Source organism: Lepisma saccharinum, chromosome 11 (assembly GCF_977018435.1).
Source record: "Lepisma saccharinum chromosome 11, izLepSacc3.1, whole genome shotgun sequence".
NCBI lineage: Eukaryota > Metazoa > Arthropoda > Insecta > Zygentoma > Lepismatidae > Lepisma > Lepisma saccharinum.
Window position 1 is genome coordinate 85919925 of NC_139239.1, and position 23032 is coordinate 85942956.

At 38.9% G+C, this 23032-nt stretch overlaps 1 protein-coding gene across 1 annotated transcript in view; it reads left to right on the top strand.

Moving 5' to 3' along the window:
• LOC145995344 (epoxide hydrolase 4-like) overlaps window positions 1-23032 on the top strand; it is a 106705-nt gene that overhangs the window by 71980 nt on the left and 11693 nt on the right. The window contains exons 3-4 of the mRNA XM_083131955.1: window positions 8910-9022; window positions 17540-17708. Coding sequence (XP_082988081.1) covers window positions 8910-9022; window positions 17540-17708 — 282 coding nt within the window. The remainder of the gene's footprint in view (window positions 1-8909; window positions 9023-17539; window positions 17709-23032) is intronic.

The following is a 23032-nucleotide window of genomic DNA, read 5'->3' on the forward strand; positions in this document are numbered from 1 at the left end:
ATAGAAGCCTCGAATAATACAGTATAACAGATACAAATAACCCCTGGTATTAATCAAACACTCAAAAAAGTCAGTAATACTTGAAACGTACCCAAAATAAAAGACTATAAGGGTAAATAGCATGGTAAGAAAAGTTTGGCAGGTGGACTTAAGAGCCACGTAGTCATCTGCTAACATCGACTTGTCCTGTGATTTGTCATTATATTGTTAAATTGTTATATTTAAGGGAAGAAAGAAACAATATTAATAAACGTTCAGTTATAGTACTCGTGGTAAAGGGGTTTCAGTCCTTAGACACATAATAATTTTAGTTACAGTAAAAGTTTGGCCTCTTATAAGTGCAAAAAAGTACAAATATTAAACATTTCGTACAGTTTATCTAGATAAAGCAAAAGCAAAAATACAATAACTGCGCAACATACTTAAAAATTAAGCACGCCGTGATATTCTAGCGGCCCATAATAAGTCTAAAATATACTCGAAAATACTCTGACATAAGGTTGACGGTTATCTGAGATCAAAATTTTCAAGCTTTCTCTCATGCATAAAGTGGCTCTAGGAATCGCTAAGCCTCAATAAAATGGAAACATGCAGTAAAGGCACTTGGAGAGTTGTGGTGATCACATCATATGAAAAACATGCAAGAACAAGAATATATGGAACCCTACTCATATATTTAGGAAACTTTACCTACCCTAACAGTAAGAAAATACCGAGGAAACTCTAAAATAAACAAACTTTCCTACGAAGCAAACTAAAAATAGCGTAGTGGAAGTCAATAAACCCTAACAACAAAACCAAGCAACAAGATTCAACAACTATATCAAAACAAAAACAACAATAATAATAATAATAATAATAAAGAACAAAACTCAAAGTTAAAAATTAAAAAAATTTAAGATACAAAAGGCAATAAATAGAAAAATTAATAAAAGAAGTTGAAAAATTATCTTTGCAAGTCTAAACTGCAATAAACACTCCTGCCAGAATAGATGAAATTGTGTTGTTAGAGTAAAAGATAAGCCTAAACTTGTAAATAATAAGTTAAAAGTTGAAAAAATCTCTTTGTAAATGCAAAATGTAATAAACACTCCTGCCAGAATAGCTTAAATTTAGTTATTTGAGTAAAAAATGGAAATAAACTTTTAAAATAACAAGTTAAAAGTTGAAAAAATGTCTTTGCGAGTCCAAAATTTAATAAAAAATGTTGCCTAAATAGATGAAATTGTGATATTAGAGTAAAAAATAAACCTAAACTTCAGCTAAAGTTGAAGAAACACAGTTTGTGTGTCTAAATTGCCATGCAAGCTCTTGCTTGAATCGTTCAAATAGCGTTTTCTCAGTAAAAATACACGAAAAATGTGAAATATTGGCCCTAACAGTAAAAATCTGGTCAATTTTCGTGAATCCTGATGTTTATAAGGCAATAATCAAAAGTTCCGTGGTTCGAAACCTAGAAATAAGGGCAAATACGGATCGCATCCAATTTCACCTGTAGATACTGGAACTGCTTGTTCCTAGTTCAGCCAAATTCCTTACGCTTTAGGTCAAATAGTCTTTGCAATTTTACGAAAGGCGGAAGAAAAAAAAACGCGTAAATTGCTTCCACAAAATAAAATTGTAACCTCAAAGAAAATCAATGCAAACGTGTCAAAATATTGGCGGCACCTGACTTCCATTCAGCTCCCGTAGGGGGAACATAACAATGGAGAGCCTTTCTCCCCCTCGCCCGTCAATGAACGCTCGCGGTTTGGGTGACGATGAATGCAACCTCGTAGCAGGTTCTTGCTGTAAGCGTATTCTTCCCTTCTTTAAGAGCAATTATTATTAATAACATGCATTCTGCCCGTATAATTCGTTTTCATATAGGCTACATCGTTCAATTATTTCGCCTTTAAAGCGAACATAGGCTAACGCCATATATTGTGTTATAATATCTTCTACCTCCGATCGCATCGAGACCGGTTGAATTCGGGTAAATCCAGATCCTTAATTATACCTAATATGTTCCAGCACCGTCGCCACATGACGTCATCGACGCCTGCAAACCTAGCCTGACGCCATCAAATGGTTTAGAATAGCCAAAACGTGTCCTGAAAACGCATTAACTTCAAGTACCCCGACTGTATAAACCATCCGTGACTCATATCCGCCTGAAACACATATATAAAGTACAACAATAGTGTTAGATTAGGGTAAAAAAATAACTCCATAATAGTGTCTCTTGTACATTCATGGAAAACCATTAATTCCAAGCTCCACATCTGTATGAATCATCTGTGACTCATATCCAGCTGAAACACATATATAAAGTACAACAATAGTGTTAGGTTTTGGTAAAAAACGAACTCCATAATAGTGTCTTTTGTACATTAATGGAAAACCATTAATTCCAAACTCCCACGTGTGCATAAAGCACCCATGACTCATATCCGGCTGTAACGCATATATAAAGTACAACAATAGGGTTAGGTTAGGGTAAAAACGGAATACATAATAATATATTTTGTGCACTAATAGAAAACCATTAATTTCAAACTCACACGTGTGCATGAGTCATCGATGACTCATCTCCTCCTCCACCCCCGACACGTGGCTCTCGATTAATTAACAATAGCGTCAGCCCTCGATACTGAATTAAAGAAAACATTAATCATAATTAAAAATGACAGAATGATAATAGCCGAGCGTCGTTATGAATAAATTAATATCCGCCAAGGGTTGTGGATTCTACTGAGGGGTAGTCGTACCCAAAGGATGGTATACCCCCCTGGTAAATATTCCACAGGAATGGATTACCCCCTCAACTAATTTCGCATATACTGACAAAACAACGGAACTACAAGGCTAATTGAGTGAGTGGGAGGTAATCGTACCACAGAAATGGTTTTCCCCATGGCTATAAATTCCCCAGGAATGGTTTACCCCCTCAATTAATGTCGGCATATGGTGTCCCTACAAAGGAACTACAAGCCAAATTGAGTGAGAGAGGCGGTAAATCTTTACTGGGGAATTTATACCTAAGTGGTAAACCATCCGAAGGGTAGGATTACCCCATCTCAATCAATTAAGATTGTAGTTTCTTTGTAGTGACACCATATGCCGACATTAGTTGAGGGGGTAAACCATTACTGGGGAATCTATACCTAAGGGGTAAACCATCCCTACAGTACGATTACCCCCTCTCACTGATTTAGACTTGTAGTTCCTTTGTAGTGTTCCTAAATGGCGACATTAGTTGACGGGGTAAACCATTCCTGGGGAATTTATACCTAAGGGGTAAACCATCCCTAAGTTACCATTACCAACTTCTCACTCAATTATTCTTGTACTTCCTTTGTAGTGACACCATATGTCGACAATAGTTGAGAGGGTAAACCATTCCTGGGGAATTTATACCCAGGGGTAAACCATACCTAGGGTACGATTACCCTCTCTCACACAGTTAGGATTGTAGTTCCTTTGTAGTGACACCATATGCCGACATTAATTGAGGGGGAAACAATATCTGTTGAATTTATACCCAGGGGTAAACCATCACTACGTTACGATTACCCCCCATGCACTCAACTAGGCTTGTAGTTATTTGTAGGGACAGCATATGGCGACATTAGTTGAGGGGGTAAACCATTTCTGTGGAATATATACCCAGGGAATAAACAATCCCTAGGGTACGATTACCCCCTCTCACACAATTAGGATTGTAGTTCCTTTGTAGTGACACCATATGCCGACATTAGTTGAGGGGGGAACTATTCCTGGGGAATTTATACCCAGGGATAAGCCATCACTAGGTTACGATTACCCCCTCGCACTCAATTAGGTTTGTAGTTATTTGTAGGGACACCATATGCCGACATTAGTTGAGGGGGAAACAATTCCTGGGGAATTTATAGCCAGGGGTAAACCGTCACTAGGTTACGATTACCCCCCTCGCACTCAATTTGGCTTGTAGTTATTTGTAGGGACTCCATATGCCGACATTAGTTGAGGGGGTAAACCATTCCTGGGGAATTTATATCCTGGGGGAAAACCATCTCTAGGGTACGATTACCCCCTCTCACTCAATTAGTTCCTTTGTTCTGTGATCGTATGACGAAATTAGTTGAGGGGTAAACCATTCCTGGGGAATTTATACCCAGGGGGTAAACCATCCCTGGTGTACCTTTACCCCCCTTTCAATCAATTAGGTTTGTAGTTCCTTTTGTAGTGACACCATATGCCGACATTAGTTGAGGGGGTAAACTATCACTGGGGAATTTACAGAAGGTCGATCCGCGTATATGTGTCCGATTTTGGACTAGCACTTACCTTATGAAAATCCACGGGATCACCATCGGTTGGCCTCAATGTGATCATTGTGTGTCTTGGCAATAGCCCTGCACCGTAACTTCCATTGTAGGAGGCTACGATGAAGTACAGGAAGTGGAATCTTCTGGCATTCCTCCTGACAGGCTTTCCACAGGCCCCGGAGAGTGGTGACACGATGAGAGGGAAGTGCCTGTTTCAGTAGACCAAACCCACAGAAATTCACGGGACTCGCATCCGGTGACTTCATCAGTATATCGTGAGATGGAATACCCCGAATGCCGATGTCTGTCGATATATGTTGCAGAAAGTTCTTAGTAGAACGAGATGTATGTGATGAGACCTTACACCGATAGGCCTCACTGAGGTAATGTTCACGGCTTTTAAATTATTCCGGAGGTTTAATTTCTCACACAGGATGTGGTTCACAGTTGACTGGGCCACGTGGAGTCGTGTGGCCATCCCAAGTTTGTCTCGGGAGGTTTCCTTTAGTGCCATTCGATGCAGCTTCCGAGACACGGGTGGCATCACTGCAGTGCACGCTCCCTTCCTCGTCCCCCTGGTGGGCGACTGAATAGCTGGAACCTCGAGGTTTTTATGCCGCTTGATTATGTTCTTCGTCGAACCCAAGGCACATCCATGTTCTTTGCACTGTTTCTGAATTTTTAACACCGAATATTTGGCGTGGAAAAGTGCAACTACGTACCCCTCCCAAAAACGGTTCACCTGTGGAGCCATGATGCACACAACACACGTTCGTGATAGTGCCACGATACTACAGGCTCTAACCGCCCTCCCATAATTTAACCGCTTGGATCGGTCGATTCAGTGCACAAGGGTGACAGTTCAGAATCGGATACATATACGCGGATCGACCTTTTGTATACCTAGAGGATATACCATCTCTAGGGTATGATTTACCCCCTCTCACTAAATTAGGCTTGTTGTTTCTTTGTATTGTCACCATATTCCGACATTTGCTAAGGGGGCAAACCATTCATGGGGAATTTATACCAAGAGGGTAAACCATCCCTAGGGTACGATTAACCCTCTCACTTAATTATTCTTATAGTTTATTTGTAGTGACACCATATGCCGACATTAGTTGAGGGTGTAAACCATTCCTGGGGAATTTGTTCCTTGGGGGTAAGCCATCCCTAGGGTACGATTACCCTCCCTCACTCAATTGGGGTTGTAGTTCCTTCGTAGTGTCACCATATGCCGACATTAGTTGAGGGGGTAATCCATTCCTGGGGAATTTTTACCAAGAGGGTAAACCATCCCTAGGGTAAATTGCCCTCCTCTCACTCAATTAGGCTTGTTGTTCTCTTGTAGTGACACCATATGCCGACTTTAGGGGGGGGGGTAAACGATTCCCGGGGAATTTACACCCAGGTTGTAACATCTCTAGGATACGATTAAAACCCTCTCACTCAATTAGGCTTTGTATTTCCCTTGTAGTGTCACCATTTGCCGACATTAGTTGAGGGGGTAATTCATTCCTGGGGAATTTATATCCAGGAGTAAACCATCCCTAGGGTACGATTACCCCCCTCTCACTTATTTAGGCTTGCAGTTCCTTTGTAGTGTTACTATATGTCGACATTAGTTGAGGGGGTAATTCATTCCTGGGGAATTTATATCCAGGAGTAAACCATCCCTAGGGTACGATTACCCTCCTCTCACTTATTTAGGCTTGCAGTTCCTTTGTAGTCTTACTATATGTCGACATTAGTTGAGGGGGTACACCATTCCTGGGGAATATATATCCAGGAGTAAACCATCCATAGGATACGATTACCTCCCTCTCCCTCAATGCCGACAAAGGCGAAGGGGTAATTCCTAGGAATTCCTAGGAATTAAATACGTGGGTAATAATTTCCTTGTAATGTATTACTCCCATATATGGTATTCTCTTTTGGATGTTTCCTCGCGGGTAAACCATTTCTAGGGTATTATTTCTGGGGGTTAAAAACTCTCGGGGGTAAACCGTTCCTGCGACTCCGGAATTACCGCGCTTGCTTCCTTTCACAATAAACATGTTGTATGTATTGTTTATTGTTAAAGTTGTTGTTATTGTTGTTGTTATATTTGTTATAGTTGTTAATTTTCCGTGATTATTATTGTTGTTATTATTAATCGGAGTTAAAAAGGTATGGGGAGACTCTTATGAAATGCACTATTTCATAAAGTAACATTCGTTTATCTAATGTGTTAATACAGTAATGCAGTTTTTGACGCAAATGTTATGTAATAAGTGTTACCTTAATCGGATAGTTGTTCAACACCATCCATCGGTGAGTCTTAGGACTGTTCACTGCTGCCGTCATCAGAACTTGTCTCGTCACTGCTGGAAGAACTGCTCTTTATCCTAATGATTAGAGGTTCAATGCCATCTTGCAGTTGATTAGCTTTCAACATATTATTTTCAACCCCTTCGACGTGCCTACAGTAATTACACCATTGCTCCTGGGTGACTGATTCAAATGCGCTGTCTATCAAACGTTGCATTTCCTTCACCTTAAAACTAATATTATGTCGTCCAACGTGTCCTTTTATCTGACTCCATACCATTTTAATTGGATTAATTTCACAATGGTATGGAGACAACATATAAAAAACTGCCCCATACTCTTCTGCAATCGAATCCACAATATTAATATTGAATCTCTCTCGCACAGAATTTACAATACTGAGTAATTATCTTTTAAGAGAATCGTCAGAATTGGGTACATTTCTTGACGTTAGCCATGCCTTAATATCTTTCTTACGGTTTTTTGCGGTGGGAATACTTTCTTTTTCCCTACAGTGATAGGATGCATTGTCCATAACGATTACTGTTCCTGGTTTTTTGTTAGGTAATATATGATCTTTGAACCACTGTTCAAACCTAACACTGTCCATTTCGTCATGGTAGTCGGCAGAATTTTTGTTTGCTAGAAATATTTGTTTCGCTCCCTGTACAAACCCCATCTTACCACCGGCGTGCAACAAAACAAACCGAGGTCCCCGACCTGTAGACAACCCGGCTAGAAAAGAATCCTTGGGTGTTGCTATTGTTTTGTCTTTCCAAACTTTAGACACAGTATGCCCTACATTTACCCAACTTTCACCTAAGTTAACAATATTCCGTCCCTCATTGTCTCATTTTTCGTAAATATGAATGTCGCCAAAGTATAATATCGTTTCTTTCTATCAATAAAGCCTTATTTCCTCGCTTTTCGAATTCAAACCCCATTTCTTGCAGCAAACTGTAGAAAGTCGAATATGTAAAGTTTGGCAAATCTTTATCGTCGTTAACTTCCTTCATCACAGACTGAATTGTTGCGGGAACATTTCTAAACAGAAATGTATGAAATTTGCGTCTTATGGCACTACGAATGAAATCATTATATTTCACTTCCGTGCTGGATTTGTATTTTAGTCCAGTTACTCTTTTTTCCGGGGTGTAACGATTGAGCCTTTCTTACTTTCATTTCTTAATCTAAAGAATGTATACCTGCTGACACCAGACACCTTACAAAGTTCACTAACAATGAACGATTGACTACTTCCAGGGTTCTTTTCCTTTTAAATATTCAAACATTCTTAAAATAGTTTTTCTCTTCCCACTTCTAATTCTCTCACCCTTTTTCCCGCGATCCATTGTGATGACTGAAGACTTACAGATTAGGACGCTATCATGAACCACTTGTAAAAATCACCGAAATGTCGACACACAAGACTTCACCAGACCACCAAAAGTGTTAAAACGTCACTTAACTGTTGGGCACGTACGAACTCATAACACCAGTGTATGACTAAGACGATGAACCATGGACAAAGACTCACGCCAGCGCGTCGCCTTACTTCGCGCGCTGATCGGCTTGAAAACAAACTGCATTTACAGGAAGTAATGCCTCTGGGGACCTTTGAGTGAAGACAAATAATAATTTCATTATTATCTTTACAACTTTGTCGCTGTGAGTTTTTACGTAGACTTATAAAACAAAATTTGGCCAGAGACGACATTTTCCACTGCACCAATAAGAAATCCGCACATTTTATTAGTCAATTTATTTTTTTAAGGACATCTTTTTAAAAATATTGCCAATTTTCAGAACCACTTTCACCAGTAACAACTGAATAGTAGTGTCGATTTTTTTCGTAACAATTCCTCTGATTTTACGGCATGATTTAACGTTTTGAATAGAAAAGGTGTTTAAAATTTGGTTTCAATGAAAACTTGCATTATAATTATTTTAAGATAATATGAAATAAAGTTCACAATTTTCGTCCTCGTCATTGTGTTCTACATAAAATTTTCTACCTTACTGTAATTTTTTTCTATTTCACGTAAATTTCAAAATCAACATATTTGGCAATAGCGCTCTTTATTTTCCCATAAGAAAAGCATTGTCCATAAGAGCCCATTGTGCCTTCACGATGTGAAAACCATAAGGAGATGGGTGGCGGGTATTTGCAGAGATAGTCACATTTAATATTCCACTAAATACTGTGCTACAGCAGCATTTATCTATGGAATTTTTCTTACCTGCAAAGGAAGGGGCAAGTGTCCACTCTTACGCCGTGACTGCAAATCCTCCTCTTTTTCTTTGCAGGATTGTGGCTCCGGACTTACGTGGCTATGGAGATTCCGGGAAACCTTTCGGAAAGAGATTCTACACCATGGACAACGTGGTGGACGATATCAAGGGACTCATCGTTCACCTAGGTATGAATCTCTGTATTCTTTATTTATTATAGTATTTTGAATTTGCATATCTTTGTTATGAAGCGTCGCTTTTCTGTACCTTTTGGCTGATCGCGACTTGTGAATTAGTAATGATGATGACAGATGAAACTGCTGTCAAGTGAACTACAGTAAAGACACGGTATAGTAACCTATATTAAATATTTCAGTTGGAGGTGGGGGAAAAGAATGAGGGAAAATCAACTTCACCGCGCAAATGCCAAGTCAGTGGAACCAAGGTTATTAGAATTATATGAGTGGAACTCTGGGCACTCTTCCACGTACACATACTTTCATGTTCGGATGAAAACAAAAAGCAGAAAATTCGACACATACCTACATTAACGCGGAAGAAATTGAATGGGGAGCTAATAATTGAAAAAGGAAATACATGTGTCAAATGATGAGATTAAATAAGTTCTTACAGGTTTCCTTTGTTTGACACTGCGAGAAGTTTTCAATTGTGTTCAACGTTGCAACTTACTGATTCATTTATTTAATTAATTAACGCCACTTTTGTGCCACTCTTGGCTAATTTCAAAGAGCTTTAGAAATATGAAATAACCGAGTCAAACTCCCTGTCGTATAGGGATTGGGATACTAAAAGAAAGATTCACGTGCCTCACATGTCTTGCTGCGAGCCAGCAGATGTATGACGTGTGTTTATTCTCCTTCAACAGAATTCTAAGTTGCTTTTTAAGTTAAATTTTTCCGTGTTCTAATCTAACGATTACATACATATCCATATCCATTGTAATTCGATGAATTGTTTTCAGCATACGAAATATTTTCGTGGGTTAGAATGTTGGCATGCTGTAAAGTTAGAACAATTATCTATAGAAATTTGCCAAAGTTTATTTTAATTCCAGTTTATACACGGATAACACTGGGGAACAAAAAAAAGATTTTATTTTGCGGCATAAAGTTTAATAACAGTTTCAGCACACAAAACAGCTGTTATTGCCAATTGTATGATTGGTTCAGTTGAATTGACTCCAGTTATAAAAATAAACACACCATGGAAAATATAGGAGATAAAATTACTCTAAGCTTTTCTCGGTAATATCAAAATTTGATAATGGGCTGAAATTCCCATAATAAACTTATTTATTTATTTGTAAATTGTTGCTAGGCAACTTATGAAGCATCGCTAGGCAATATATCGGACACTCAACAAACCTTAAGGAAGAATACCAAAACATAAAAATGGTTTTAGAAAAAAATTGAATATGCTGAACATAAGTGGCTCGTGTGTGTGGATTTGAAGATGGTGATTTTTTTACTAGGACAGCAAAGTGGGTACACAAAGTATCCCTGTTTCCTATGTTTGTGTGATAGTCGTGCTAGAGAAAAGCATTGGACGATAAAAGTTTGGCCCCAAGGGAAAATATTAGTGGGAAAAGCTAATATCATTCATGAACCGCTGATAGATAGGGACAAAATCATCCTTCCGCCACTGCATATTAAACTTGGGTTGATAAAACAGTTTGTCAAGGCCTTAGATACAAGTGGTGATTGTTTCAAATATATATGCCACACTTTTCCAGGACTAAGTATTGAAAAATTGAAGGCAGGAATCTTTGACGGACCACCACAAATTCGTACACTCATAAATGATGCCAATTTTACAACTTACATGTCTTACATCGAATCTGAGGCCTGACTGAGCTTTGTGTCCGTCGTCAAAAACTTTTTGGGGAATCACAGAGCAGAAAAGTACCCCGATATAGTTGGAAATATGTTGAAAAATTTTGAGAAATTGGGAGCTAATATGAATGTGAAGATACATTTTCTACATAGCCACATTGACAGATTCCCTGAGAACGTTGGTGATTTTAGTGAAGATCGGGGAGAAAGGTTCCATCAGGATATAAGGATAATGGAAGAAAGGTACCAGGGACGGTGGGATCGCCACGTGATGGCCGACTACTGTTGGAGCTTACAGAGGGATTGTCCTCAAAAGCAATACAGCAGGAAATCGTATAGAAAACGTTTCACATAGTTTGTTACTTCATTGTGTACATATTTTCTTAATTATTATGATCATAGGCCTATATAAATTTATTTTTATAATAATGATTGTAATCGATTGATTGATTGATTGAATTGTTGTTTTAAGTCCACTTTATGCACAGAAAGGCTAATCGGGACTGGACCTACAGTTTAAAGTGGGATCCGAACCACTATGTGCCCCCACCGAGTATCGAACCCGGGACCCCTTGATTACAAGGCGAGGACGCTACCACTGCGCCATCGAGGAGGCCCCTAATGATTGTAATCACAAAAAGAAATATTAAATTGTTGTTGGAAGTTCATTTATATGTATGTCTTATGTTTCCGCCATTTTGGTTTAGTTGCATTTATTTCATAAATTAGAGCCAATTCAGGAAATATATTATTATATCATTATTCAGCAGCATGAAATTGCCCTAAATTAGCTCTCAAACACTGTGCCGCAATTTCACTGTTCCCCAGTGTAATCTTTCTGTACTGAAAATGAAGTCCTACATTTACTTTTGTATTGTTATAATGTTGTTTAGAAGGTAAAACGGCCAGGGACGACTGTGTAGCTACTTACAATTAAATAATAATTATTCATATAACACACTGAAAGAGGGATTATTTAGTAAAAATTCGTTTTTCTGTTAAAATATTTATCTCTTGTACTCCACACGCTAATGGAAGTGACAATGGAAAATCTGTGATTGCCTTATGAATTCATTGTGTGAGAACCAGAGAAATGTAAGTCCAATTTATAAAATTTACAGGGCAGAGGAAATAATGTATTCTTAGCGGTGTTCGGAAAGTTTCTTTTTAAAAAAAGTAACTAAGTTACAGTTACTGGTACTTTGAAAGTAACATTTACAGTTACTTTAGCTGAAAAATTTATTGGAAAACAAATTAGATACAATCAATGATCATTGTTTGTAATAAAATAAATATGTGAAGACTTACATGAGTTTTGTTTCTTTATGGTACACAATATGAATTTTCATATATTAATATTATTACAACAAACGACAGAAGAATGAGTTAGCTTTGCTTGAATGATCATTAATTTTATGTTACCCTCTCTATATACTAGGTATGCATGTACCTTAATTTAAATGAACAAGAAATTTCACCCCCTTAGTATAAAGAAACACTAATGCAAAATAAAGGTAGAACTGACATATCAAGGAATACACATTTCTCTGTTAGATTAGTTACAACCGTTAAAATTAAACAGTTTCCATGGTTCGGACATTTCTGGAAATAATCTCTAACAATGACAGTATCAAAAATATTCCTTTCTTAACAAACTACTGCAACATAGACTACAAACGAAGTTTACTCCCTGGACATGTGGAAAGTGAAACACAAAAAGCTACACATTCAAAACAGATTGGGTGCCAAAACTGGGGGCAAGGACAGTTAATTTTCTCTTGGTGGACAAGGCTTAGACATTATAGTGCAGGGGCAAAAACTGGCATCACCTCCACCCCCTAATCGTCGCCACTGTTCTGGATTTATGACTAATTTAGGAACTTTTTGAGACACAGTTGCGCTGATCTGTTTCCTTACTGCAATTATTTTTTAGATTTTTGGCATAAAGAATGTAATTTCTTTAAAATTCTCCTTATTTGCATTGTGAAACCTTTCCAACAACTATGCATTTGCAGAGTTTCAACTGACATTTGAAATTTTCCAATCTTTCGAAAATATAGACCAGAAAATATGAAAAATATCAAGAATCATAATGAACCATAACTATTTACACTCCAATCTCCCGCCAAGGAAGAAATGAATAATGTCAAACTATTAATTAAGAGTACATTTCTAAGTTCTCTGAAGGTCAATTACTTCTCCCCAGTTAAGACAGAATTCCATATCTCGTCCCCACCACCAGACTAAAAATTTGATAGGGTGTGAATATAATTAAAAAGTGATATACAATTTATTATATTTAGACTCGCTCACTGACTAGCCTTCTTAAACTTGAAGATTTTTGGCTGAAGCAACACAAGCCTTCCATTTTTCCCTATTCTGGGCAAGATCAATGCAGTCTTTTCCATCCTTACATCCACGTATATTGTAAATAAGTATCTTACCCTTAGTACGCCGCGCGGTCTGACGAAAGTAAGCCCAGTGTCGCCGAGACTTTGAGCGGGAAATTTGAATTCGTATACATAATGGAGAAAAATCGTAATAACTCTGGCACTATAGGACCAATGTACTTCGGATATCTTTTGTTTTGCAGGTAATACATCGGTGCATGCAACCATGTAAAATTTGGATGCCCCAACCGCGGGGAGGGTGGGGTGGGGTTACGGGCGGGGGCTGCATCCCCGGAATTTCAATGAAAAAAACATAAAAATGTGGAGTTTGGCCCCTCTTCTCCAGCTACTTTGGGGAGAAAACCGGAACATTTTTTTTTAAAAAAGAATGGACCTTCCGCAACAGAATGAAACTTGATTCATGTTTGTGGGTGCAATACAATTTGAATAATAAGGCAAAACGTAAAACTCTAGCGAATTTTAGCCAATTTGCATATTATTCATAAAATTGTTATAACCGACACTATGGGACCAATCTACTTCGGATAACTTTTGTTTTGCAGGCAGAACATCAGTGCATGCAACCATGTAACATTTGGATGCCCCAACCGCGGGGGCTGCATCCCCAGAATTTCAATGAAAAAAGCATGAAAATGTGGAGTTTGCCCCCTCTTCTCCAGCTACTTTGGGGAGAAAACCGGAACTTTTGCTTTTTTTTTAAATAATGGACCTTCCGCAACAGAATGAAACTTGATTCATATTCGTGGGTGCAATACAATTTGAATAATAAGGCAAAACGTAAAACTCTAGCGAATTTTAGCCAATTTGCATATTATTCATAAAATTGTTATAACTGACACTATCGGACCAATCTACTTCGGATAACTTTTGTTTTGCAGGCAAAACATCAGTGCATGCAACCATGTAAAATTTGGATGCCCCAACCGCCGGGGAGTTACGGGCGGGGCTGCATCCCCCGAATATCAATGAAAAAAGCATGAAAATGTGGAGTTTGCCCCATCTTCTCCAGCTACTTTGGGGAGAAAACCGGAACTTTTGCTTTTTTTTTAAAGAATGGATCTTTCGAAACAGAATGAAACTTGATTCATGTTCGTGGGTGCAATACAATTTGAATAATAAGGCAAAACGTAAAACTCTAGCGAATTTTAGCCAATTTGCATATTCATAAAATTGTTATAATTGACACTATGCGGCCAATCTACTTCGGATAACTTTTGTTTTGCAGGTAATACATCGGTGCATGCAACCATGTAAAATTTGGATGCCCCAACAGTGGGGGGTGGGGGTTACGGGCGGGGGCTGCATCCCTCGAATTTCAATGAAAAAATCATAAAAATGTGGAGTTTGCCCCCTCTTCTCCAGCTACTTTGGGGAGAAAACCCAAACTTTTGCTTTTTTTCGTTCGCACTTGCATCTTGTGTAGCTACTGTGAATCTATTTCTTCCCTGTTGACTCGGCTCTTTGTGGAAATATGTCCGGAAGGAAACGATTGTGCGTTAGGGAAATCGATGAGCTGTTATATGATACAAACTGTTTATGTTGAGGCCTTTCCTAACAGATGAGGGAAGAGAGCCTTTGCAATCGTTTGTTTTGTCTATACTTCTGGATAGACGCACGCTTTAGACTCATGCTTCTGGCCTCTGGCTATCGTCAAGCTTCATTGCATTTCTAACATAGAAGCGACTGATAGCTGACACCGCCAAACCTCATTCAATCCCCTCTCTCCTTGCCCTACCCCCACCCCCCGCCACTACTTCAGCTGGATCACTAGGTCTAAACACAAAGAAGAATGTGTGCCTTATCAGTACTAAATCACAGCGTTGGAAGCTTGGAGGAAAACAGCATCGTAAATACCAAGCATTCATTGTGTCTGTCAAGTGTCGAGCCAACACGTGACATATTCCGAGAAAGGAGGGGGGGATTTGGAATTTTCGTAAACACATGTTCCCGAACGAACTGTCAGTGTTTCAACCTCAATATACAAATATAAGTGTGGCAAACCCTCAATAATTGTACCTAAAGCTGTTTGTAACATATGTGTTACAGATTCTACAAGGGACATACTTTTTTGGTAACATATGTGTTACGTGGGCGGACTAAAGGAAAAATTGTATCCAAGTCAAATACTTACCTTAATATGTTTCTTAATGTTTTCAAGTTAATGTTTTAAATGTAAGATAACTTAAAAGTATTTGTTTAAAACTTTATTTTTATTGCAAGAAAGTAACTGTTGCAGATACAGTTAATTACTTTTTAAAGCAACTAGTTACAGTTACAATTCCTTGAAAAGTACTAGTAGTACTTCCAAACACTGATTCTCAGCAATATATCTGGCTCTTAAAAGAGTGAGGCCGTGTCCGAAAAGTGCAAGACCATACTTCAAGCGAGAATCCTCCGAGTATGCTCTTGCAGTGCGGTCTTGAAGTCGTGGATTGGAAGTGAAAGCCTTTCGAATTGCACTTCGACTGCAGCGCCAAATACGATCAGTAGATAAAACTGAGGACATGTTGTTTCCCTCGCGTTTTAAACACTTGTTTTTCATTACAGATTAGGCACACACATTTTCACTATATATTTCACATACATTTCCACACATTTGAAGTACTTTAACCAACAACCTGCTGACCATAACGTATATTTAACCCGTGTTGCTGGCTTTCTATAGGGTGGCTCAAAAAGTCACTTAACACCCTCGGTACAAGGCCACTGCTGCGCGCAACATGGAAATGGTGATGACCAATCGTTGCCAGGCCAAGAGGGAACCACATTGACGCCACCCGCGCGGTCGGCGGCCATCTTGATGTCCGCCATCTTGAATTCAACTTCAGAATTTTAAATGGGAAGGGGGTGATATGATATATCAAATCAGGCTAGAATTTCACGAGAAATGCAATTGTGGAGGTTATTTTGACGTATCTTCAGCCAGTAAAAAGTTATAACAGAATTCTTGTACCAATTTGCTCCTTTTCGAGGTGTTAGAAAAATGCCTTAAAATTTGTTTAGCGCATCGGTAATGCAGCGAGATCAAAGTGATGTCTAGGGAGAGAAGTTCGCATGCCATTGCACACGATTTTAGTCGGACACATCCACGAAGAGCTGCGCATTATGAATGGTTGACGCGAACAATTTACTGTGTGACGCTTCCATTGAATTAAAAATCCTTCACGGTCATAAGAAAGTTCATAAACAGAATATGCGACCCTTGTCATCTGATAACTAACCTTGGACAGAAACTGCTTCACAACGTTCCCGTAGTGTTCTGGTGTTACTCCCTATTGAAAAAACTCTGTAAAAAGTACCTTCTTCCATAAGCAAGGATGAAAATACCTATTTATTTAACAAATCCAAGTAGACGTAATCATTTAAGGTGACGTTGAAGAAAAATTGACTAACCAATCGTGTTCCACACAGCAAGCCACACCATTAACTTACCAGCACTAAACATTCAGCTTTGATCTGTCAAAAATGAGTTATCAGATAAAAGGCATCGAATATTCTGTTTATGAACTTCCTTATGAACATAAACATTAGCCTTGTCACGGTGAAGGACTTTTAATTCAATGGAAGCGTCACACTGTAATTGTTCGCGACAGCCATTCATAATGCGCAGCTCTTCGTAGATGTATCCGACTAAAATTGTGTGCAATGGCATGCGAACTTCTCTCCCTAGACATCACTTTGATCTCGATGTATTACCGTTGCGCTAAACAAATTTTAAGGCATTTTTCTAACACCTCGAAAAGGAGCAAATTGGTACAAGAATTCAGTTATAACTTTTTACTCGCTAAAGATACGTCAAAACAACCTTCACCATTGAATTTCCCGTGACATTCTAGCCTGATTTGATATATAATATCACCCCCTTCCCATTTAAAATTCTGAAGTTGAATTCAAGATGGCGGACATCAAGATGGCCACCAACCATGCGAGTGACGTCAATGTGGTTCCCCCTTGGCCTGGCAACGATTGGTCATCACCATTTCCATGTTGCGCGCTGCAGTGGCTTTGTACCGAGGGTGTTAAGTGACTTTTTGAACCACTCTGTATATCCATGATTTTAAACAAATGAACAACGAGTGTGGATATCACGTCACTTAGTCAACAACCATCTGTGCGGCGAGTTGCGTACTTGTGTGCTTCTGTTCTTGGCGCTTTCAAACTGTACTAGGTGACGTCACTTCTGTCAAGACCATACTTCAAGTATCAACTTTGTAGCTTTCGGACAGAGCCTCAGTATATTGTAGATACGGGACTCCACCTTACTGCTAACGATTAATAGTGGAGATTTGTGGATCTGGTTCCAAATAGAGCTCTTCACAAGAGTTTATTTAAACAAAACTGAGAACTGCATTTTTGGAGTTATGTTCATCTGGTTCTCATACTACGAATTTATGTGCTCCTGAGATTATAACTTATTCTTACTATATTTTCGATCTTACAGAGAGGTCTAGTTGCCACCTCATAGGCTCCGGTTGGGGAGCAGGGGTTGCCTGGGAATTCGCAGCTCACTTCCCATCGCTTGTGGAGAAGTTGGTGATCATCAACGGGATTAGGATGGTTCCCTACCTGAGATTCCTCAGCACGTCCTGGAAACAAATGGTCAGAACATGGTGCGTCAACCTTATTTCATGATAAATTACTTGCAAATGTATTTAATAGAAATTGCCTCCTGAACAAAAATTTCTCTTTTAAAACTGAGTTTATAGTTTAATTTATTTGTTTATTGTTATTTTTAGGAGTTATTGATTAACGAAAAAAAGTTATCTATTTCAAATCTTCAAATTACTTAATTTACATGTCATGGAACCAGTGACGGCACCAGCCTAAAATAAGTGGGGGGCTACAGATTTCGGAGTCAAATTCTCGGGGGCTCACAAATATCGGCTAAAAGGTAATTACGTAATACTTTATTACGGTATAATTTTACCAGTGACATACTTTACAGTCAAATCCAAAGATAAATCATTGAGATGTTATATTGCATTTTGTTCCACAGGCACGAATCTTTCATGTCAATTAAAATGCAATAATTGCATTGTTTTCTTTTCCTAAGTCATTATCGAGAGGAATAGTATCACATACTTACTATTCATATGAACAGTAAACAAAATACAGGCACACCATAAAAACAGACTCATTATCAACTCGCTGGATATGCATAAATACTACACGTAACACTCTTTATAAGTAAAGAATGTATTTTTTTTTGTTCAAATAAGAAAATAACCACAGCAAGAAACTACGACAAGGTATGTCTGTTTTTATGAGCAGCTACAACCTTGTTTAAATCCAAAGATTTTGCAAGCTCTTTCTCAAAGGACAGAATATATAATATACAGGGTGCTCGGAAATTCCCCTTACAAACTTCTAGGCCAAGTAGAGGGGACTGAGTAGACAATATTTGGAATAGGAACCCATGTCCGGAAACGTACAGTTTCCGTGCTACAACCATGACAATGTGTCGGATGTGCCTGTGTTGGTATGCAACCGGGTAGGCAGTACATGACGTCAGAAGATCACCTGTTGACCTAAAGTTTAATCATTTATTACAACCATGTCAAATGAGTTGTTACGTAAGGTACAGAAGTGAATGACGTGTGACTCCGTCCATAATACAAACAAATTTATTTGGTAACAATGCCAAGGGAACAAAAAAGAAACGTACTACTGTATTCAATGATCAACACCTGTGTCAACAGTGGAACGCAACAATTTGTAGACGTCACGTGCCATCAGGTGATCTTCTGACGTCATGTACTGCCTACCCGGTTGCATACCAACACAGGCACATCCGGCACATTGTCATGGTTATAGCACGGAAACTGTACGTTTCCGGACATGGGTTCCTATTCCAAATATTGTCTACTCAGTCCCCTCTACTTGCCCTAGAAGTTTGTAAGGGGAATTTCCGAGCACCCTGTATAGCATTCAACCTCTCATTACCATTTCGATTACGAAGGCAACACTTGATTTGCTGTAAGCAGCCGTTGGTGGGAGTGTGCACATTTCAAGAACACAAGGCTTATAAAGTTCGTAAAAGGCAATTTCAAATATTTCAACCATTCCAAGCAGCTGCTGAAGGGTCTTTATTTTGAGTTACTTTCTGATTCAGTGTACCATAACTCTAAACTGTTCAAATTACAACAATAGGGAGTGGCGATAGATTGTAGCTTTTCGTGCATCAGAGAAGGGCAGGCGCGGCTCGTGCATTATTTACCCGGGGGTTCATTGAAGTCATGTGACACATATTCAGTTTCCGCAAAATATACTTCCTTCGCCTAACAAAAGAATGGGGGGAGGGCTTAAAAGATTTGTCCAGAATTTTTTGTATCTGGGAGTATAAGGTTTTGTAGTAGGGGTGTGCGAATAAATTTAGGGCTGAAACTACAATAAATTGTGCCTTTATGAAAAAAGTTGAGTTTTGTTGGAATATCATGGACGTCCTCAAGTAGGGGCAAGTAATATATTTTTTTCCCTCAGGAGGAGCAAAAAACACTCCTTCAGTCTGAAGTTACTGCAACGCTTTTATAATAATTACCAAAAATTACTATGACTGAAATACAATTTTATGCGTGTAATATATAATTTTTGGTTGACATTCAATTTCCATGGGGGGCGGCCTCCTTTTTCCCTTCCGGACGTCCATGCCGACTAATCAGAACTGACCCTACATTTATTAAAGGAAATGGCAACTAATGGCATGTTCATACTAGAAATCGAACCTGAGACCCTTTCATTGATACGCGACAGCTTTGTTCAAATTTGGGGCTTGTCGACCAGCACACGCTTTTTTTCAGTGGACATGGAAGTTTGTTTACGTTAATTATGTGCATTTCTATCGGTCATTTCTTACCTGCGCGGACAGCAACTCCTACACTGCATCAAATGACATAACCTAGGTAAAGTCCATCCCTCGCTTCACTCGCAGCATCACTTAATACTTTCCAACAAGCACCCAAGCACTTCAAAAACTAACAAACTTGAGACGATTGACACCGAGCGACAGCGAGTCACGTCTTCGCGCCATTCTTTCTCTTTCGCGAACCCGAAGTGTTTCCACCTTTAAGAGAAACCTCTGAATGCATGCACGAGCTATTTTCGTAATGTATCTCCTTTATTATAATTCATCGCATCTAATTCCAGCTTTTATTTGTTTCATCTCTGTCACAATCTTGCATTTATTCCAAGAAGTTTGGTGCAAAAATGATACAAGAGAAGACTGAATATGTAACGTGTGCGCTTCAAACTTGAACCCCACAGAGCAACACTGGAAGGGAGGAAGCAGCGAGAACGGAGCCTTGTCCCGCGGCTTCTGCGAGTGAACGAACTGCGCATGACCGTTGGGTGGAGACATAGGTTCTGCAATATCCTGTTCCATGTATTTTGCCCTATACCCTCCTCGAGCTTCTGCTCCCACACGAAGCTTTCACAATGGCACGAGCTGTCCTGTGGGCGTTCAACTGAGGGTCTGTATCAGGGCGGCCGATTCGCGGTTTCTTCTTCTCAGCAAAAGAGTTCGCCGTATTACGGACACAAATACATGACTTATTGTGTAGAATTTTTAGCGAAATAATGTGAAAATGTAAAGACCAGCGGCGTGCATTCTGGGTACGCAAGGTACTCACTGCGTACCCACAACACCGTAAGAAAAAATAATAATTTTTCCCACCTTCTCGGAGCATGAAAATTCAACTATCGTCTCTCCGAAACCCCTTCCACTGCCAGAAATTCTATCTTCCGTCCGAGAACGCTGCTGCCTTGCCCGAGTAGCCTGGCCCTCCAGGCAGTCCCGAACGTCTGCCCGAATGATCCCGATTGTGCCTTCGGTGTTGCCCGCACCCACCCCATCCACCGTGGCTTCTGCCGATTTCCACGAGCAAAAGCTGCTGCCTCTGTTGGGTACCCTAGAAATTCGGAGGGCAATCCCCATTGGCTCCGATCAACCCCCACCATATGTTTGGGTCTTCCCGCGCTCATCCCACGGTGCATTTTCCTGTTCAAAGCACATGGTTCTAAGAAGCCAGGGTACCCAAGATTTTGGCAGCGTCTGCAGTGTTGGTAGTAGTCAACATATATTTTTTCTCGAATGTTTAGTTTACTAACATTGGACAGACACGCTTAGATAAATTAATCCCTGTGATTTGGTTGCAATAAAAATGCGTTATAAAAATTGATTACTGACATAGAAATCAGAGCGGAAGGCAAGAAAATGTTTATCGGGAGGTGAGGGAAATGGAGTGATCGACTGAGTATTGCGTTTTACCTGAAACACTTTTCGGCGTCGTCATGTCAATGTGTCAGAGGGAAATTATATGGACAATTTGCATGTTTCACACCATTCTCAGCATCTGTCTTTCTCATTCTAGAGATCAAAATTGTATTCGTGTCACTTTGCATTTCAGCTTATGATAAGGATGGGTGTTGACTGTTGACCCGACGATATAAATGAACGAAAGAAAAAACATAAACACAATGCTTACTATGGGATTCGAATGTACCCCCGCTCCCTTACGTTGCAAAGTTATGTAAATGGACGTCACATTGTGCCCAACATAAGGGTGCAACATCATATTGGTGGTGGTGGGGTGGGGAGATATCTCAATCTACACACACGCGCGCATATATTACATATACACATAATATAATTATGATATACATATTTATAATGTCATTCCATATAAAAAAATAATGAATTTCTAAATATTTAAAAATGCATTATTAATAAATACATAGAAAGAAATCAATTTGTTACTTTTATATACATGAGATATTTATAAAGTAGCAAACAAATTCATTTACTAACGGGTTAAAGAATAAATTAATTACAATCAATTCAATAAATTACAAAAATAGTTGGAATCGTTTTATTATGCAATAGTTTTTCTATTAACATCATATTTATATTTGTCTTGCATTCTTGTTTTACTTCTATTGTACATATTTTGTTATTGGTGTAGATCTGTTAAATATCTCTTGAAGAGGTAGTGTATGTTTTCAATATTATCCTTCATCTTTCATTGTTATAACAAAAACTCTCCCCCCCCCCCGTGGAAATTTTGGTGTGGGGATTTTTGTGGCCAATATTATTGGTGGGGGGAAATCCCTCCATTCCCCCTCAGGACTTCGAACCCTGCCCAACGTTTATTTGAGCTTTTGAAGTGTGTTGGGATTAATACCATTCTATTCTGATGCATTTTCTACGAGAGTCCGTAATTTCTTCCTTCTACAAAATATCTCGTCGACTGACAACCCTGATCCATTCATCTACAAATGTGAGTGGCTATTTCGAGGAAGGAGACACTTGTCACCGCGAGAGATTGACGTTTTTTGTTTCTTCCGTCTTGCGTGTGAAATTTGCAGTGTTTCGTTCTTATTATTGTTTTGTCAGTGCGGTGAAGAGGTGAAATAGAAATAATATGGAATCGGGAGTTGTTGATGACGTTCTGGAGAGGGGTTTTTCGTCATACAGTTATGAAAAGAAAGTGGAAATAATCCGAAATGGGAGGCCTGTTCCTGAATTGGAGGACTTGTCTCAGGCAGGAGTTACGAAGGATGGTAAACAGTATGTTAGGCATTTTCAGGAAAAAACTTACTTATGTGCATATTTCTTCCTCAACCCTTAATTAAGATATTACTTATTTAAACATTTGTCTGTTCTTTCGTTCCCGTTCAATGTGCATCGCGCTGCATGAAGAAACTAATCAAGGTTGAATTGTTGGGCTGCACGTTTTTTGAGAATATATTTGCGAAGCAAGTATATAAAATATCATACAAATGTTTTATCGTGTTACATCTGAATCTCTCCGGTAGCATTTTAAGGTTATGTCTTTATATATATAAAAAAATCCTGAATTAGATCCCATTTCAATTCAACTAACTTCAAACAGCTTTAGTGTGCATAAAGGAAGCTTAAATTCTGCTTCCCTTAACATAA